General features: G+C 33.4%; 1 protein-coding gene across 1 annotated transcript; it reads right to left on the bottom strand.

Annotated features, from left to right (window-relative positions):
• Positions 1-549: 549 nt before the first annotated feature.
• Positions 550-2,675, bottom strand: LOC119636458 (chitinase-like protein Idgf5). Its single transcript, XM_038031801.1, has 3 exons — positions 2,451-2,675; positions 1,808-2,356; positions 550-1,738 (listed from the first exon to the last, which is right to left on the bottom strand). Exons 1-3 carry the CDS (start codon positions 2,560-2,562, stop codon positions 1,089-1,091), a joined length of 1,311 nt encoding a protein of 436 aa, XP_037887729.1. The 5' UTR covers positions 2,563-2,675; the 3' UTR covers positions 550-1,088.
• Positions 2,676-20,517: the final 17,842 nt, after the last annotated feature.

Raw genomic sequence — 20,517 nt, 5'->3', positions numbered from 1 at the left:
AATTTTTCACTTTGTACGCATTCATGTCTTTTTTTCAGCCCTTACTTTTGGTAATTTTTTCCTTTTTTTTTTTTTTTTTTTTTTTTGCTTTACTTTCGTTTGCTATCTCATTTTATTTATGCACATGGAAGTGTTTGAGGTGTTTTTTTTTTTTTTTTTTTTTTTAGCACTGGAGTTTGAATTTTTATAAAGCCAATGTGAGAAACGCTGCTCGTAATTTTCGTGTGTTTACTGTGTTTGCTTTCAGCCCTCAGTTGTATTTCCCATCACCCCCATCTCTCTGCCATCCATCATTGCCCCATACCGCAGGCTATGCTCTATAAACAGTTTAGGGTATCAAAATTCAATTCGCGACGAGATCACGTTTTTAATTTGAAATTTTACAACAGTTGTTTATTTTTATCGTGATTTTTTTTCTTTTGCTTTAACCTTAGTTTACTTTACATATATATTCGTTGTTACTTGCATTGTTTCAATAAAAGTTCAAGCGGTTTTCGCTGTAATTTCGCTTAATTCTTTTTTGTTATGTTTTTTTTTTTTTCTTCTTAAGAAACAATTTTTCCCTAATAATAATAAATAAAGATTTGTTCTTAATAAAAATATTATTTAGTTAACAGATAATCTAATCTCTTCAAGGGATTCCAAAAAAGACATTGTTTCTTTCAAAAGTCAAATCTGAACAGACAGGAGATAGACTTTGCCTTAAAGGGCATTAGTGAAAGTTGTGCACACAAAGCCAATTGCATAGTACCTACATAGTGGTAGAATCAAATCCTTTCCCAAGGGTAACGCCTTGGTAAATATCATAGTTTAGACCGTAAACCAATTAATTCAGTTGATAAGCCTCATGACCGATTTTCAAAGACAAACTCTTATTATATTTATTGCATAACGTAGAACCAGCGCCATCGACGCGATATTTATTTAAAAGATTTCCAATAAAAATGATCAAAAATAAAGCGGAATACGATTGAATAACTTTTACAAATCGCACTTCTTTAATCTTCTTCTCTCCTCTCCTCTCCTCTCCTCTCTACTCCACTTCACTGACCACAGAAATAATAAACTAACCTTAGAGGATAGGCTGTTTAGTTGAACTTCTTAAAAATGTTATGAATGCTTTTTAATATGGAATAATTTCCCTCGCCACATTCGCCCGTTACATCGTCCATAGATAGATCGAATAAAGCTACACCGCTTAAATTTCTCGCACGAGCATAGTCGGCTTTATTAGCCGCTGTTTTTGGCTCTTCGTACGATACCCATATACCGTGCTCATTGTTCTCATCAACCGAGCGATAAGCATATGTTCCGAAACGTTTTGTTGGATCACTAACTTTACGAAAGCGTGCCGCGTCACCTTCAAGCTCTTTATTCTGATGGATTTTGACACAAATCTCGGGCCAACTAAGCAGACCTGGTGTAAGGGTACGATGGCCAGCTCTTGCTGGTCCACCAGCTATTATCGGAGGATGACCCGTTATTCCAGATTTTTTAATCATTGTCCAAGATCGTCCATATGCCGGAATACCCAACACCAACTTACTCGTTGCCGTGGTGTGATTAAGCCAGTACTGTACGTCGTAATTGATATTATGAGATGGATCGCGTTCACTTACAGCATAAATGGGAGCAGTGTAATGGGCTATTGTGGGATCACGATAAGGTGTAAGATAATCGAAGGCGGCCAAAATTATAAAATCCACATGATTTACAATTGACGTTACATCAAGGAAAACTTTAAGGACGAAAGAAAGTTGAAAGTTATAAATATTACAAAAAATGTTGCAAAAAAATAAAAATTTACTTTCCGCACTGACGTGAGGTAAAACTGTCATCGTCATTATCGCTCCCATCGGATTAAGGCTTTGTCTTAACTCCTTTAGTAAAGACACATATTGTTCTCTATGCAAAGCAGAATTCTCATCGATGACTGGCCTTTTTCTAAACCAACTCGTTAACGTATCCAAATACTTTCGGAAACCGGTGTATTCATGCTTTGGCGGATTCTTTGGGAACTGCCAAGCCATATCCAAACCATCAAAACCATACGTTCTGATGACACTTTGAATGCTATTGATAAAGGCATTGCGTGACGAGAGATTCTCTAATAATTTTAAATATTTATTATCTTCGGCTAAGTCGTCGATTTTGTCACGATCGCCGCCAATCGAGAGCAACACTTTCAAATGATTGTGTTTAAGCTTTAATGAGGTAATGGCTTGGTATATATCATAATTGAGACCGTAATCCAAGGATTTCACTTGATAAGTCTCACTATCAATGCCAGCGTAACCGTATATAAGAAAATTGCAAAACTGTAGAGCCGGCTCTAAATAATTGATCGCAGCGTTCACTATATAATGTGAATAATAATAATAATAATAATAATAATATTTAAAATGAAAGAAAAATTCTTCTTCTTTGAATTGTGCTCAAGTTTTTCTCACCATCAGTTATTCGCTGGGTATCGTAATAACAAAATATATTCGCTGCTTGCACTTGAAAAATCTGAAGATTTGCAAAAATTATCACAAATAAATGAAGTTTAAAATAAAGCATTTTATTACGCTTTGACTATTTGTTTTTTTTTTTACTTTCTTCAATGAATTGTGACTTCAAAATGATTTAAAGTATATTCGAAAACAACTATGTTTCCCATGAATTCGAAACAAAACTATTTAATAAAATTTTTCCAGTAAATTGATACGGTTATCAGTGATCGTAAGGCAGAACGCTACATACATACATAGTTTTAGTTTATTTATAATGACATCATTAAAATATTAAATTTTATAAACAATATTCATGATGAATGACTTGAGGCACGCACTTTAAGTTCATTGTAACGTTTGCAACTTATTATCTTTTTTTTTTTGCGATCGCTCAGACTAAGTTGCAAGCTAAACGCTAGACTTTGCACTTCCCTTTAGTAAATTTCTGCATTGAAATTGTGTAGCATGCTTCGGGTTTGAAAGTCGTTGCATCAAGAAGAACACAGTTGTGTGTGATTGTTGCGAGAAAGAGGAAGTGTAAGTAGTTTAAATGTAATCTTTTAAAATGATTTTAAACGAGAGATCATTACAGACTGCGTTGTAGAAGAAGAGCTCTATAGTGTTTTTTTTAAATGTGTTTAAATTTATTCGAGTAAGAAGAAAAAGTTCGTGGCGTTTTCTTTACTGTAACTCAAACATATTGTTTTTCGCCTTTTCTCCCTCGTACTATGCATTGTGATCCATAAAATTATTCGATCCGCCTGATCAAACCATTTGGATGTTTATGTCGAACATCTGGCGTTTCCGGATGTAGATAAGTTTTGCAGGCGTGTTTGGACGTCGGCGCTACTTCATTCAGAGAATTCGTGCCGAGATCTGAAAAAAATTATGTCCCAAATCAGTCAAAGAACACCCCACATAAACTAAGAGCACCTCTGCCACACGTATCGATAAAATCAGCGGCACTCATCCAATGTTACAATGTCTAACAGCTTAGTTTTTTCATTTTGTTTTTTCAAACATTCTTATTACAAAGGTGGTGGGCATAAAAGATTCGACTACGTCGGCTATAATTTTCTTATTTGTTTTAAGTTATTTATGAACTAGCACTGTATGCTTTGATAGGCTTGGTATTGTCAAACTGATTCGACTCTCAAGTCTTTTATTGAGAAAGATGCCACGGAATTTTTCCTTAGTCAGCTACTTTACGTTTATGTTATGCTGACTTTTCTATAGCCTTACTACAAATCTGACGCTAAACGATTGGCTACTCTCTTAATAATGTTAAATGAGTACGTAGCACACACGTTAATTTTACGCTCATATGTGCATAAGATTATGAGTTCGTCTACGTAAGTACAATAGCTTAAGAAAATAAGCGAACCGGTAAAGTTTTTGTGTAGCTTGAGCTAGTGAGTTGATACACTGTACAAAATCATTGCTCAAGAACTATTCATGGAGGGGTTGAGGTAATTAGCACTATTAAAAGCCTCTCTTGAGAGTAGCGGGAGTAGTCTGCTTGCAGTATTCTCTACCGAACAATCCGCTTCTATTATTTTCAAATTTGTATGCGGTATGTTGAGGTGACCAGACAACTAATTCTATAAAGTAGTAAAACTGATTTTTAAACTTCTCTCTTCCTATTTCCTTTCACGCTTTTTAGTGTGGGTAAGCTCATATCCTCATAATAGATCATTTAGAGTTATTTTCAATACCAGCACTTCCGATGAATTTCTCTTAACGTCAAGTGTATCATGAAGTAGCCCTTTGGAATGATCCGCCTTCCGTGATTAAACCTCGCTGGAGACATAATGATTTTGTCTTCCTTTATCGTCGATGTCGTACTCTTATCTCCTTCAACCTGATGTACATAATGTGGTTGCATCGTGCATGACGTTAAACCTAGACAGCTGAGCAAAGTTGTCATTTTCGAGGAGAAATTCATTTACTACTTACTGAGTATTTCATCGATTGGCAAAAATTGGAAAGAGTCAACTCGTTCAATTATGTAGGAGTTCTATACCGCTAACCACTACAGTGACAGGCTTTAATAAACGCTCATATAGAGAGATCGAGCACCCATATGTAACAAAAAGGCTTGATGAATCTAATACGAGAATGTACCTTGGACGTATGGTCTCCTTTCCATAGACGTTATATTGATTCAGTATAATTACTTGAGAAGGGATCCTTAAAACAAAATTCCTTTTTTTTTTTTTTTGTTTTATTAACACATACTTAATTTACAATTTATCTAAAAAAATTAGACGCCGACTTTTAGATTGATATTTTTGAGGTACTTCAATATTAGAGTTACCGGCTGGTCTTCCCGCTTGTATGTCATAGGTCCAAATGAGTTGGATGAAAATCTTGTATGAAAGGCATTTACTGCTTAGACTGGAGATGAGATTCTAGACAGATTAAATAAAATTTAAAAATTCGGGATGGGATCCGTTAGTCTCCTTATTATGTTGTGAAAATAGATTGCGACTTTTAACCTTTCTAGCAGTAGGGAATCCTCCGTATTCGACTTAATAAATGATAGAATCAACTCCCCGGCCTTATTAGGAGATATAAACTTTACTGTTTACTTCCAGAAATTTTCTTTTCATAAAGCTCAGCATTATCAGGAACTTTTCAATTCGGTCAGATTCCTTTACAAAAATACAAATCATATCTATAATTATATATATATATATATGTATCCAATATCTATATCATATCAAAATTAGTTTTTGGTCTTTAAAGCTTCGTATGCTTTACAATTTAATTAAATATGTTCACTATTAGGGATGGCCAAATTTTTACGTGTTTGCAATAGTTTAGGACTGAACGAAAGGATTGAAAACTTGACTCGATTATCCAAACAACAACTAAACAAGTAATATTTATATATATTATATTAAGCAAAAGGATTCCTAATATTGTATCATAGCATATAAGCGAACATGGAAACAATTTATATAGCATTTAGTATCACGAAATGATCGTATATTTGATGCTAGTGGTTAGTGTTATGATATTTGTTGTGAAAAACTTGCTACACATGTCAATTTAAAGTAAATAACATCTACCCTTTTGCATGTTTACAAAAGACGTATGAAAGAACTTAACATATTTTTTTCTCCTTTAAATTTCATTATCATTTTTTTTAGAGATTTTTCAGTTTTTTAGCAGAAAAAAAATTTTTAACTGACACTTGATCTTGTGATGTGTCAAATTAAGAGGTTGGTTGTCGTTGCACTAGTTCATCGAGGTAAGATGATCGTGGGACTTTTTAAATACATCTTTTTTTTTATTCTTAGTTTCTCTCGGTTAAAAAGTGAAGATATGCAAAAGCATTTAAACATACGCTTAGAGTTTTTAATCCACATTTGTTGTGGTTGTTGTAGTGTAGCCTTTATTATGGTTTTATGTTATAATAACAATTTCGAAGATGACATTGGCGCACTCTTAACACGTCATGAGACGAGACATAGGTATTCATCATCGTCATCATCATCATCATATTATTATCATCATCATCATTTTCATTGTCATCAGTGCATTAACAAAGGATAGCGGAGCTGTTAAGTGTGTTTATATATGTTATGTGCACTGTATAGGCACTTATGTAATATATTGAGAAAGTGGTGATATTTTGTTTTTATTATTTTTTTTTTTCTTTTTAAGCACGTTCAATTTACGTGTAGGCATCTCACGTGTTTTGCTTCAGTATGTGGTCTGATGTCTTCATAATATGACTGAAAAAAAATTTGAATTTGATATCTGCCCACATCACTAAAACAGATGACATTTATCATCGATTTATACGCGAAGCAGACACTTGGTGGTCGTCCGATGGTCGTCTGATGATCATGTGCATATGGATGATAATCATGAATTTGAAAACATTTAAAATGCATTATAATGATGATTATTCATTAACGTCCACGTCTTCGAGACAGGAAATATATCTAATACTCAATTTTCTGTTACTAATCATTTTACTTGACTTTCCATGAAATGAACTATCAAGAGACATAGATTAATTGATGATTTTTTCTTTAAGATTTCGGAATTTCATTTCATGCCAAATTTGTCTCAATTATTTATAACAAATTACAAGCATTAGGTTAATTAGTTTTCTCTTTTTTGAAAAAAAAAAACGACAAAATAGAAACAAGTAAAAAGGCTATACCATTAAGTATCTTATATCACCTTACAATTATCACATAAAGATTTTTCAAAAAATAAGGCGTTATATAGGAAGCGGGCCAATTCCGAATCATTTTCAGTAGTGTACGACCTTGGTCTGCGTATTAAATTTCATCAAAATATTTGGGAAATTGCGGCCTCTAGAAAGAAAACAAGATGGACAGACGGACAGACGATATTAAATCGATTCCAAAAAGCAATCCTGAGTCGATCGATATAATAAGAGTAAAATTTAATTCAAGTCCTTGGGGATGTTCCATACATCCACACAAACTTAATATACTCTTGTACTACAAGCGGCGGTTCAAGTTGTAATAAATTAAATCTAATGACACGGAGTGCACTTTTACAAAACATTTCTTCACATCTTCTCATATTCCTCTATATATATATATATATCGTATTGTATTCATTGATTTAAGTGTGACAAACACAATAGCAACAAAAATATAAAACTACGTATTTCTGCTATCGGACGACAACATTTCTAAAAATCTTTATAATTAACACGCCACAAAATCTTCGGTTTTCATCATTCATTTAAATGGAAATAATCTGATGAAGATAAATTACACTTGAAAAGTGTTTGTGCGCATGGCGCATGAGTGTGCACGTCTAAGTAATGGTCAGTGTTTTCTGATAAGCGCTTTCAAAAAGTTTAGTCATTTTTCTTATAAAAATTATAACCACCCGTCGTCAACAATGGAATTTATTTAGTTTCTTTTCTTCATCGCCTACCTGTCTTTTCGAAAAATATTACAAAATTTTACTTTTTATTTCATGCAAGCTAAAAATTATTGAGCCATATAATAGTGTTCCCCGTGTATATATTAATGGTAATTGCAATAACATCGTCAACTGATTTTCATGCGAAAGCGCTGGCGTTTACATTGCAATCAAAAAGATAAAGTGATTTTCAAAATTATTTGTTTACAAATAAACAAACGCCTGTAAACATATATTTACATACAAGTCAAGCTTTAACGAAGGCAAACACTAAATGTACGCAAGCGAAAAAAATTAATCATTTTGGAAGCACACCAATCGCCAGTTGCAGCGAAGTCAAGCGCCGATTCAGTACAAAAAGGCAGAGATATGTTGAGGAGGATTTCAAAGAAAATTTCGATTATATCGCGATTAAATTCGCCATATTTTTTATATGACGATAATGCGATTTTTTACGCATTTTCATCGTGTTTTCAGGAAAATGCCATAGATCACTGACATCGTTCCCGGCGTAAATGTGCTATTAGTCTTAGTAAACATTATATGATGGTGTGCGTTAGTTCACCGATTTCAAAAAAAAAAAAACAAATTTCCAATCTGTGGAAGTTTGGATTATGTAATGTAACCCTCTTTAGGCTAAAGAATTTCTATTCGGTTCATTTACGCTGGATTTTCAAAATCTAAAGTTCGCAAAAGCCTAATAAGAAGCCATCGTTTTGACCCCACGTGCCCCATGGACATGTACTTAGTTTATCGCCCAGCTTGCAACGTCCATAATTTGTACTTGAGTACAAATAATTTTCAAGTTGTTTGCCTGAATTGTTTCAGATACTCACAGACATGTATGTGTGTGCTTCTGTGTTTCTGACTTTTGTTTATTTTTTTGAGCGACGTTCAAATTGAAAACAGAAAACCTACACTTATCTTGATTATCTTGATTTAATTTTAGAAAAACCAAAAAAAAAAACAAGTAAGAAATTTATATTCGGCGGTGGCCGAATCTCGCATCCCCATCATTATGGTATATCGTATTCTAGTCTCCAAGTTCTTTTATTTGAAGTCGATATCTTCATTTTTGCGACCAGGAGAGTGACAGCAACACACACCGCGCAGACTCATAGACGGACAGACATGGCTAAATCAACTCAGAATTTCACGGTGATCAAGAATATATATCCTTAACAGGGTCTTTGAAGTGTCCTTTCGGGCCTTGCATGCATTATGGGGAAAAACAAAGTGATTATACCTCCATCTTACAGTGGTGGGTATAAAAGTGAAAATGATTGAAGCACTTTAGCGTGTGCCTGATGATGCCCAACAGCAACTGCATTATTTATCAGATTCAATTCCTTGTGTAAAAGCACATTCCAAGGCATTACTTAAGTTAATAAACGAAGCGTTTGTAGTGAAAGCCACAGATTTCATGTTCATGTGCGCGAAAATTGATTTCCTAATTGTCGTTGGCAGGAGGCAAGCGTTAGAGTTATTTAGATAATAAATACATGGTCTCTTGTTAATGATTCGTTTCCATTTACTTCTTGACATATGCACTGAAGAATATCATAGAGTTTTTTGAGATGTTTTGGACATTGGTTGAAAAAAATAAGTCCGAACTTCCGGTATCAACATTAAATGCATATATTTACGACAATCAAATGTGATCGAGAATATTGATACAAAAACGCCCGCACGAAACGTAATTCGGAATAGTTTTCGGCAAAATACTTCTTAATAGATTGCATAATATCAGCAGAACTTTCGGACTGAGAGGAAATTTTGCTCTTATAGGAAGGGCGCTGCTGGTCTGGCGTCTGTAACTTCTGTCTTGTCGAAATAGTAAGAATTGTGAATAAACGCCAAACGTCCCGTTAATTGCTAAAGCCCAGATCCATTCATTGTCGTAAAATGATTTCCGCTCTAAAGTGTCCAAATGAGGCGTGCGTCAAGATGATGCGGTCATTCATTCATTTTCTTGGCAATATAATATGTGCTTGCATGTATTTTGATCAGCGATTTGAACCTATCTCTATATAAAATAACAGACGTTGACGACGGAAAGTTCAAAATTGCATTTTCGACGTTTATTACTTTTATTGGGTGATTTGAAGAAATCTGCTGCCGAAGTCCATCAAACACTTTTAGAAGTTTATGGTGATGCTGCTCCATCGTATCCCAATTGCCCACTTTGTTTCCAAAGGTCTAACAGTGATGAGTTTGATGTCAATGACAAAGAACTTGGCTTGGACGACCATAAAGAGTTCGAAGCCAATGCATTGCAAGATTTATTGGACGAAAATTCAACTCAAACTCTCAAAGAGACAGCTTAGCACTTGATGACAACTTAGCAGGGTCAAAACGCGTCAATATATTTAACAAAATTTTTTAAAAAATGGCGACCTGTGGATTGAACACAAATCCACTTGGACAGAAACCAGAGAGAGGAATCGGCAGGTTTAAACCCATTCACAAATCGATAAGTAAAATCAGTAATGAATCATCTATCTTAAGTCCTTCTATATCTTAAGCGTTATACATCCGCATATAACTTGGATAGGACATGGATAGGAAATAAAAAATATCTATCTCCCTGGGATTTTCGTCGTGAAATATTAGAATCTCACAAACTAATTTGTAATATGAAGGCTTAGTTTTCGTTAGGCTTCAATATATAGAGTGGGATCCAAAGAATAGACTTACGTGGTTTAAATCCGGTAAAGTTAACTTTTATTTGAAATTATTTTTATGGAGCAATTTTCATTAAACAAGGGATTCAGAAATTGCTCCATGCTATGCAAATTTTTCACGTCAAGCTAAAACGTCGAAATGGTATAACTCAGTTATTGTTGTCTTAGAACTGCAATATTTTTTCAAGCAACCATTTTTCCAGTGCAGCGTTATAGAGGAAGTGACCGAAAAAGTGGATGCGTCCTTGGATCAAAACACGTCAATGTGGTCAACAACACATCTTGAGTATTGCGAGTAAAATAGACAGAGAGGCTTAAGTCGATTCGAAAAATCATTCGGAATTGGTCAAGATAACAAGGGGTAGATAATTTTACTTAACGCCTCCTATATCTGGAGTATTGTACATCCACATAAACTGAATATACTGTGTATAAAAATGGTAGGGGGCATAAAAAATGTCTATCTCCCACGGATTTAACGTTTGCTGTATTTTTCGCTTGCGTTTATACCTATCACCAAGGGATAAGCAGTATATTCATTTTGTCAAAGCATTTGCAAAACCCATAAGGAAGCTTCTTAGACTCGCAAGGTATATATATATATTCTTGGTCAGCAACAAATTCTGAATCGATTTAAGCCATCCGCGGATGCAACTTCTGTTATAAACGCTCGCCTGGATGCAAAAATGAAGCTACCAGCTCCAAATTTGGCAGACACATTGCAAGTTCTTTCAAGCAACTTGATATTGAGAATGGACCATATCGGTCGAAGCGTATGCCCACAAAGTACCACGTAAACTGCGGACATCTTTGTTTTTCAAAGGCAATAGAAAATTAGTTTTTCGCTCACTACTCCATAAATACTAAAGCAGATAAATGTGCAACAATTTGAATGCATATTCTAAGGACGATGTTGCAGTGTACTTGTACAAAAATGGAACAAAATTGACCACGCCTACCCTATATTATAGTGTAACAAAATTTAATTTTTTCTTTCAACATCTTCACAAGGCGAAGAAACAAGCTTCAATAGCCCTATAAAATATACCATTTCTTGACCTGAAACTCGGAATGCACCTAAAGATGTCCATCTGTCTATCGGCGCAGCTGTGGTAAACATTATCGCGTTGGCGAAAAGGAAAATATAGTAAACTAGTTTAGAAGTGAGCTAAACTTAGCAAAGGACATGCCTACAACGCCCACATCAATATGGGTCAAAAAGTTTTATTTTGACACAAACATTTAACCGTCAATACATTTAATTGCTAATACAGTTTTTTGGTTTCATTAAAAATTAATTGGGCCACCCATGTTGATGATAAATCAATGTTTATTTTTCGTGTTCCCCGAAGTCATTACCAGTATGGGTGTGTGTACTTAATATGTACAACACAAACGACTGCTTACATAATTATTTATTAATAATGAAATAAAATATATTAAAAAAACGGCCAAAAAAAAAGAAAATAAATAAATAAACTCTTAACTACATAGTTATGTATATAGAATATTAATATTATGGCTTAAGAGACTTGACTTCCTTAAGCCAAAACTTCTACTCGTCTTCATAAGAAGAGTAACGAAATCGAATTTTTTGTACATTTCTTTAGAAATTTTCTTAGTATACATATATATATTAGTATACATATATATATGTCAACATTAGCCTGATGTTTGTTATCTCTTGTTTGTATATTCGTAAGTGTGCGTCGTTTATTTCGTTTCCATTTGAGTTATTTAAGACAATTAACTTAAAACATGTCTTGTGCTTGTGGGTTTCTGAAGTAGTCAATATTTTTGTCATTAATTATAAATCGTGTCATCTGTTAGTTAGTCAGTTTTTTTTTTTTTTTTTTATACTTACCATCAAAGACTTGAGGTATATTCACTTAAACGAAACGTTTGCAATATACTCTGTTTTGTTATTAATCAGTATAAAATTTGAATCGATGACGATGGCATCTCAAATGTGCCTAATCGCTCAAAGGACACGCCTGCAGTATATGAATTGAAAAGCAATAATAATATGTTTTGTGTTCGTTACCCCTTAACTATAACTCATACAACGATAGAAGTTTCTGCGTTAATTCCGCGGGCGACTATATATTACTTGTTTAGAAGTTTAGAAATATTGAATAAATCGCCATCGGTCCTCAAATATTGTACGGTATAGTAATTTATTTATTTTCCTTTAACGTGCAGTTGCTTGATGAGAAAGATTTAGCCACAGCCGAATATAGTTTTTTTGATTAGTCAGCTGACGAGTAGTATGATCAAATAAATTCCTTTATTAACTATGATCGAAAATAGATGCACTCTTATAAGCATCTAACGAATCTGATAAGTGATAATATTTTGCTTCGTTAAGAAGATTTGAGTAAAAGAGTTTAAGGGGAAATAACTTCAAATTTGAAAAGAAGAACACGCTTGAAAAGAAAGTCAGGGGTGAAACTCCCGAGATATTGGCACTTAGTTAGAAATCTGCTATCCATACATATAGAATCCTTATTTCCTTGCTGGCAGTACTTTTGCTTCTGCATTTGAGACTCTGAAGATAATTCGGCCATATTGACATCACTTTCAGTGTGCGAGACGAATATGTTCGAATCTTAAGCTACGTTTGTAAAACGTAATAAGACATATTAAATGGAAAAGTTTTTTCTTGCCTAATTAGTTTGCTGAATGTCTATTTTTATACCCATCACCGAAGGGTGAGGGGTCATATGCATTTTGTCAAAACCTTTGCAAAGTCCACAAGCAAGCATCAGAGACCCCACAAAGTATATATATTCCCGATCAGCATCAAATTCTAAGTGAAAGTCTGTCCGTCCGTCCATCTGTGTAATGTCTGTTTAAACATTGTCCTGCCCGCAAAGATGTAGCTACCGACTTCAAATTTGGCGAAAACATTGGAAGTTCTTGCACGCAGGTTGGTATTGAAAATGGGACAACTTGGTCGAAGAATACGCCTCCATCTCCACGGAAACTAAGAGCCCCTCTGCTTCTCATAAATTGGTTTTCGTTCATTACTCGTAAACTATAGCAGGTAAATGTGCAAAAATTTGAACGTACATTCTATGGGCGATACTTTAGCACTTTTACAAATATGGAAAAAACCGTCCACACCTACCCGATATTATAGTATATGAAAATTTAATTTTTATTTTCAATACCTCTACAATACGCAGAAACAAGTTTCAAAAACACCATAAAGTATATAAATTCTTGGCCAGTTTCAAATTTGGAATGCACCTAATCATGTCCGTCTATTCGTCTGTCCATCTGTCTACGCAGCTGTATATTATCTGTGCTAGCGATTCTACCGTCAGCGCAAACAAATCGGCTACAAATTCACAAAAGAGTTTGGAAGAGGCTTATACTCTTCCAAGGGCATGCCTATAACGCCCAGGCGTCTAGGCGACAAAAACGTTTACTTTGTAAATGAAAAAGATCAGCCGCGCCTAATCCATGTTGCAGAGCATGAAAATTAGTTCTTTTACTTTTCTTTTCTGTTTTAAGATAACGATGGTGGGTATAAAAGATTCGTTTACGACCGCATATAATTTCCTTACTTGCTTATTTAGTTTTTATTTAATTTGTAAAGTATTTATATAAAGAACAGCAATTCACCGATTTTGCTAGGGAAGCATTTGAATCGATTTACAAAATTTATTTCTTATGTAGTATTGGACTTAACTTAAACAGATGAGATAAAATGGTTAAAGTGCCCGCTATAAAGCTGGAAAGAAAATCTCTAAGGCCAAGCTTTTAAGGCCAAGAAAAAGTCTCGAAGAACTCAGTGCTCAAGGACTTGAAAAGATTTGCCTCAACATAAATATAACTAAGGTAGATAAGCTGTCTATTAGTTTATCTTGAATCTGAACAAGATGTCAACTGTACCTGAAAAAGGTTGTTTTTTTTTTTAACTCCCAAGCGTATGGCAATGCTATATAATAGTTCGAGACCCGTCAATTATCCAAAAGTAATAAAACTATAAATATTTTCAAGAGACGTATTTAGGACGGCAGGCATGATTTTGTAAAAAAAAAAAAAAAAATCTCATCTTTACTTTATTTAATTTATCCATTTAATGTGATACAAAATGAAATGGAAAATCACATTTTGTATTAAAATCCAATCCTTCTACCCCGTTATCAACGGATAAAATCCTTAACAACACAATTTAAAAGCAAAAATTTATTTAACAAGTCTTCAAATTGATATGCGTGACTAATAACGTTAAAATAGCGACAAGATAGAGCAGCGTAAAGATGATGACAACCCTCAAATAGCTGGTAACTGGTGACTGGGCAGCCGCGTTGCTACTCTATGTATTATTATTAATAACGGTGACGAAAAGTGAACTTTCCGCACATCCACATTGTGTGTGTGATTTTCATATAACCCTAAAAATGATGCATACACGTCTGTACAACATTTTGAAAATGACATTTAATTGTGTGATTTTTTTTTTTGAAAAAAGGGCGTGAAAAAATGTATTGAAGAAAAACGTATTGTCCGAAAAGAAAGAATGAAAAAAGTTTTGTTGCTACGTATAATATAGGATTTTGTTTTTTTTTTTTCTCCTTTTAATTAAAATACTTTCTCAAATGACAATTTGTTAATCGTATACTCACTCGCTCGCGTTATATGTCACAAGCATAAACAGAATGTTTATAATTAGTTGATTCATGCTTATGTACTTTATTTATTTATTTTTTTATATATGCACTTATTACGCATATACTCATATACTTTCGCTTATAGATGTATGTGTGCGGCATGTGTGTGTTGTGTGTTTTGTAAGCAACCGTTCTACATGATGATGGGTTGGATTCGCTATCGTCGTGGAAAGTCTTTAACACTTAGTAGAATAGGTAAGAAAACCTTACTTCACTCCTCTTAAGATGAATCTTAGTTATCTGAAGATAATATCTATCGCGCAAATATCTTATATTATGTACTCCTTTGCCGGTACATCACAATTAAAATGATTTTTTAAGCAAGTTAGTTATAAAAAGGCAGCGTTTTGCATATAAAAACACAATTGATGCTAAGGTGTTTTGCATTTCAACTCACTATTGCGAGTATTACGGAGATGCGATTCCTCTCTTTTCTAAGGGAATCTGGAAAATTTGATATGTTGGGTTACGTTGTTTGCATTTTCAGAACTTCAACAATTGATGAATGTGTTGTGTTGAAGTGTCTCTTTACATCTTATAAAATCTTTGATGGCATATGTGAATATCATACAAATGGAATAACAAATTTATTATATCTTTTAGGATATAAGTAAACAATAGGTAAAAATTTGTTTACTCTAATATTATAATTTTATTAACTAATACTTTTATGAAAATTTTATATATTCAGGTTCATACACTATTCAGTCAGAACTATTATATGCTAAATGAACTTTCTATGGTGATTACTTACAAAGTTGGCCATAGAAATAGTTGCGTGTGAGGAATGCGGACATAAATTCTTTTCTTTCCTGTTATTCAAAGAACACGCGCAGTTATCATAAGCAGAATAATGGCAATTATAGCAAATATAATAATGCCCTGACATTTTTGTGTTACTCTTACATACATTAGAAGAGATAGTAAATATTTGTATGGCATAATTAACCCTTTCCTCATTGTACAGATTCCTATTAGCTTTACCTGGAAGGTGTGGTAAAATGGTTAGAACAACTGTTTGTTTAATTCGAAGTAGGGGTAGCTAAGCATAAACTCAGCTAATGAGAATATTTACTACTTTTACACAAACAACAGAGAAACTATCTAATGATTATAATAAATTCGTTGTGTATCCAATTTTTATAGCTTATATATGTGAACTTTGCGCAGACGCCTTGAGTTAGGCATGGGTTTTGTTAGAGCAATCGATTCAGAATCATTTTCATTTTTCTCCTAAAAAAGAGGAATTCTTTGACAATTTGGAAGCAAAGCGAGCAGAATATCTTGTGAATATCCTGGAAGCTAGTTAACCTTACGTTTGCGTATATTTAGAAGAAAATTGCTTTGGGAAAGCATTAAAAAATGACAATAGCAGAGACATTCTAGTGAGGCATATTTAATAAGGGGCGTAAAAAAAAAAGATGAAAAATCCTTTACTCTGGATTTTTACAATTAAAGAATCACATAGGGGTTCGTAGTGAAATTCGATTTTAGGCCAAAAAAGGGCTAACATATCGATTCTCTGAAGCATGCCTTTTCAACGATGCTCTAAAAAGATCGGATGGAAAAAATCAAAATTAAATGAACCTTGCCACGTGCCGTTTTCGAAAATTGTGCTTAACGTTTGTGCAGACGCGTTTCAAGTTTGACTATGTACTATGAAGATATTTTTTTATCAAAATGAATTTTTTTTTTTATTTACTTTTATTAATCTGCAGTTCCAGCACAATTAAAACTCCTTTTCATTTCTTTCCTCGATAATTTTCTGCCCGGAAATAACTCTTCTTGCCGTATCACACTGTTTACGCTTTAAATGTTGCAAAATGATGAAAAACCCGGTAAGAAGACCCATTTAACTTTGTAGATAAATTCGTAACGAACTCTAAAAACTTCGTCTCAAACTTTTAATTTTCTAGCATAAGCATTGGAAGCAACGCCAAATCGCCCTCTCCTCGTATCTCCATAAAGATCACCTTAATAGGAAGGTAGGCCCGCACCTTGTTTTGTTTTTTTTTTTTTTGGAAATGCGTTTAAATGAATAAAGACTTTTCAAACATTTTTTAAGTAAACATTTTTTACGAGTAATGCATTTTTTTCCCATACGTTCTAAAAGATTCAAAATATGATCTGTTAACCAAAAAGAAGAAAAACGAGTGTTGTGACCTCTTGAGCATGTCTGCTCCTCCGCCCATCCGTCAGTCTAATGTCTCTGCATATATTGTATGATATGGGACCAATGACTTAGACTAGGACCCATAGGCCTTAATTTTCTTTTCCTTAATTTTATGTTGACTACATTTTTATAGATTGATTGGAACCACATTACAATCATTTTTTATGCAACGCCTCAACACATATCTTGAGAAAGAAAATAAAATCTAAATAAGAAAAATTTGGATCGGTTGAAAGACTTTTTTGGACCTACTCTTTATATGAACGTTTTCACCATACTTAAAAAACCTAAGGAGTAAATAAATTATGCACACTTGGATACTTAGTCAATATCGAAGATCACAATGTGTTAGTCATGTCTATGCAAATGATCTCCTCTTCTGATAAGGTATACGATCGGTTTGTGAGAGGCCTTAGACGAAGTCTACAAATGTACCTTCTAGCATGAAAACCAATATTTCGGTGGTTCGGTCTTGACAGCGGAATTGATAGAGCAATCGTGAGCAATCGTGACAACTCGAAAGCGCTTGTGAGTGATTTTAATTTTACGATCGAATAGAAAATGGTATATGCGTGTAAATATTCCGAAAGTGAGTGAGTGACAAAGATCGCATCTATCAAACCAGCGACAACGATGTTGCAAAAGTATTCGAGTGCCCTTCATACCCTACATAAAATTGTTTTGCAAACATTAGAAACAGAAAGTGCAAGTGACATAATCCCACACACATAAAAAAAAAATATATATAGTTTTTTCTTACTCTAAAAATATTATGATTTTTTAAAAAGTTTTCTATTTTACTTACTTAAAGCTCTTGATCCATATAACAGTTTTTTTCTTAAATTTGAAATTGTCATCCATCATGAATTCATATTAATCCCGGGAAAACCGTTGTTATATGAAAAGAATCGTTGTTGTTGTTATTGTTGCTGTTGTTGTTATCAACCTATGCAACATTTTAAAGCACGAATATGTTGGATATGTATGCACACACATATATATGTGTATATTGAAAATAAAATAACGTCTTAATCCAAAATCAGTGATTTACAGCATGATCTCAAGTTTCTTTGTTGATCGCACAGAACTACGGCTACGTTTACACACAAGCCTCTGCATAATAATGTTTTAGTTGGTGTCAATATTGGAGTAAATGTTATGCACTTTGCTGGCAACACATATATATATATATATATATATATATATATGCATTGGCTTTATGCGTGAGTGTGCGACAACTTCATTAAACCAATATTTAATGGGCGATTTTAAGTAAAGAATTTACGATTTGTTTGGAAATGCTAAAGCGATTTCAATGACAGCAAACTATACGAACATAAAACCATTATTTATAATTTTATATGACCCCTTAATAAAAAAAAAAAAAAAAAAAAAAAAAAAAAAAAAAAAACCGGATTTTTAATTAAAAAATTTTTTATTCTTTGCAAACGATTTCACAAACAATAATAAAAACGCCTACGCTTTTTGTTCAATTTGACGTCGTTATTATTGTCGTTGATTTTTTAAGTGTTGTTATCTTCTTTCTTTTTGCTTTTTTTTTTTTAAGGTATAACATCAAATTTTTGGACAGACATTAAGTGCCTACAAAAAAAAGTAAAACAAGTAGAAAATCAAAAGTTACACCTTTCGGCGAACATGCAATGCCCACTACTTCAAATACTGTCCTATTAATTGAGATTTTCTTAACCAATCGATCGGAAGCCCAGTTTTCTAAGGCCCTGCCATAAAACTGAGAGAATAAAATGCAGTTTAAATTTTTTTTTTTTTTTTTTTTTTATTTATATGAAAGAAAACTAATACACTGTGCAGTATACGGGGAAAATAATTCTTCATAATCGTCAATGTTAAGTTCAGATGAAAGAAGAAGAGAAGAGAAAAAGAATCTTCTTCTGATCCAACTGAAAGGATTCAGTTTAAATAGAAAAGTTGAACGAACACAGTACCATCCTAATCTTCTGACTAATGCTTCAAAATTTTCAACATTGAGCGCTTACTCCTTAATGGCAGCATATTTCGGATTCGTGTTTAGCTCCTTTTTCTTTATGATTATTTTTGTTTTATTGGATAAATGAAAAGATTAATGATGATCCACTGTGCTGGTCGGTTTCTTAGAATTATCTGAATATATATATATTTCTCTTACAGTCATATGCGGTATGTTGGGATATTAATACACATAAATTCGTATGGGTGACACTTTTAGGGAACAATATCTATCTGTACGTGGGTAAAAATGGTTTCGGCGGTTAAGTCATAAAATTGTTAAAAGATTGTTTTCACGCGTTACCCAAACTCACTTTCGTCGCGTTTAACATCATTCACTTTTGTCTTCAATCTCCGCAACTACGCAATTAGTAATATATCTCCCAAGTATGTTTCTTTATGTAATTTCGCGGCCTACCTTTACACTACTATTGTTAAATATGTCGCTGTCGAGGACTCATGTCCACTTACTAAATTATTATTAATATAATGAGCAAACTGAAACTGTTGGTGTATGTCACACATCATTGTGTTTTTTTTTTTTGTTTTTTTTTTTACATTTTTAGTCGATTTGGTTTTTGTTTTTTTTTTTTTCTTTCAGTTTTTACCGCTAATAAATCTTATGGTTAAATGCAGTCGCATTGGTCATAAATTCTTTATTTAACAAAGTGACTGTAAGCAAAGCTTTTATACACTCCTTGGAATTTTGTATAATTAGTCGTAATTTATGGGGAAGTGAGAGTGCAAGTAATGCGCGTCTTCTACCGACACATTTAACTGTTCTTCGCTGTGATGGATTTACTAGCTATGACGCGAGAGTGTAAGAGATTTTTTTCTCGCTTGTAGACAATGTGAGTTGAAAAATGACAAAAGGCTAACAATGAATCATTTGCTCTTCTTATTTTTACCGTACACTGTTGTATGTCACTGCTTGAAAAATATATATTGGCACGTTTTAACTACGGTATATATATATATATAAATAATAGATCTAAGCGGCAAAATCAGGTGCTTGCATAATATTGAAAAACTTTATTACCTGGCATCTCTTGTTCTACTCATATCACTCTCTCTTATTATTAACAAAAATTAAGATCAATAAGATCAAGAGCATTCTTGTTATTCAGGGGAATGGTAAGAGTGCAGAACTTTACCGTGACATAACTACTAGATTAACAAAAGTTCCTTTACGCCTTGGACGATTATGTAAGTCGAACATATTTTCGAATATCCTAAGGGTTCAATTTTTAAAGGTAACTTTAAAAGTTATGAGAGATCTACGTTTCTTTTTGCTGAGTAAACAGGCCATCAAAGGTTTTTTTTTGTAGTATTTCTTCTCATTGGAACTGACTGCAATAGCGATGATGGTGACTGGATTTCCTGAGAACTTGATCAGTTTCCTTTTTTATTTTATTTTTCTAAAGCCTATAAAACTCAATCCTTCGGTAGTTACACAGTATAAATATTTTACAACGCTCAAGTACTTTCACAATTAAATTATAGTTTAGTAATTTAACGCCCAAAACTGTTACAAAGCTTGTAAAAAATAAAAAAAA

This window comes from Glossina fuscipes, unplaced genomic scaffold, assembly GCF_014805625.2.
Source record: "Glossina fuscipes isolate IAEA_lab_2018 unplaced genomic scaffold, Yale_Gfus_2 28, whole genome shotgun sequence".
Lineage (NCBI taxonomy): Eukaryota > Metazoa > Arthropoda > Insecta > Diptera > Glossinidae > Glossina > Glossina fuscipes.
This window is presented reverse-complemented; position numbering and strand designations above follow the sequence as displayed.

What these genes read in the sequence shown, in the direction of transcription:
- LOC119636458 (XM_038031801.1), bottom strand. Translation starts at nt 2,562, where the DNA reads ATGCTTTATTTTAAACTTCATTTATTTGTGATAATTTTTGCAAATCTT. An exon ending in TACCCAGCGAATAACTGATG is followed by an intron (nt 2,357 to 2,450) that starts GTGAGAAAAACT and finishes CACATTATATAG; the next exon opens with TGAACGCTGCGATCAATTAT. An exon ending in ACCTCACGTCAGTGCGGAAA is followed by an intron (nt 1,739 to 1,807) that starts GTAAATTTTTAT and finishes TCGTCCTTAAAG; the next exon opens with TTTTCCTTGATGTAACGTCA.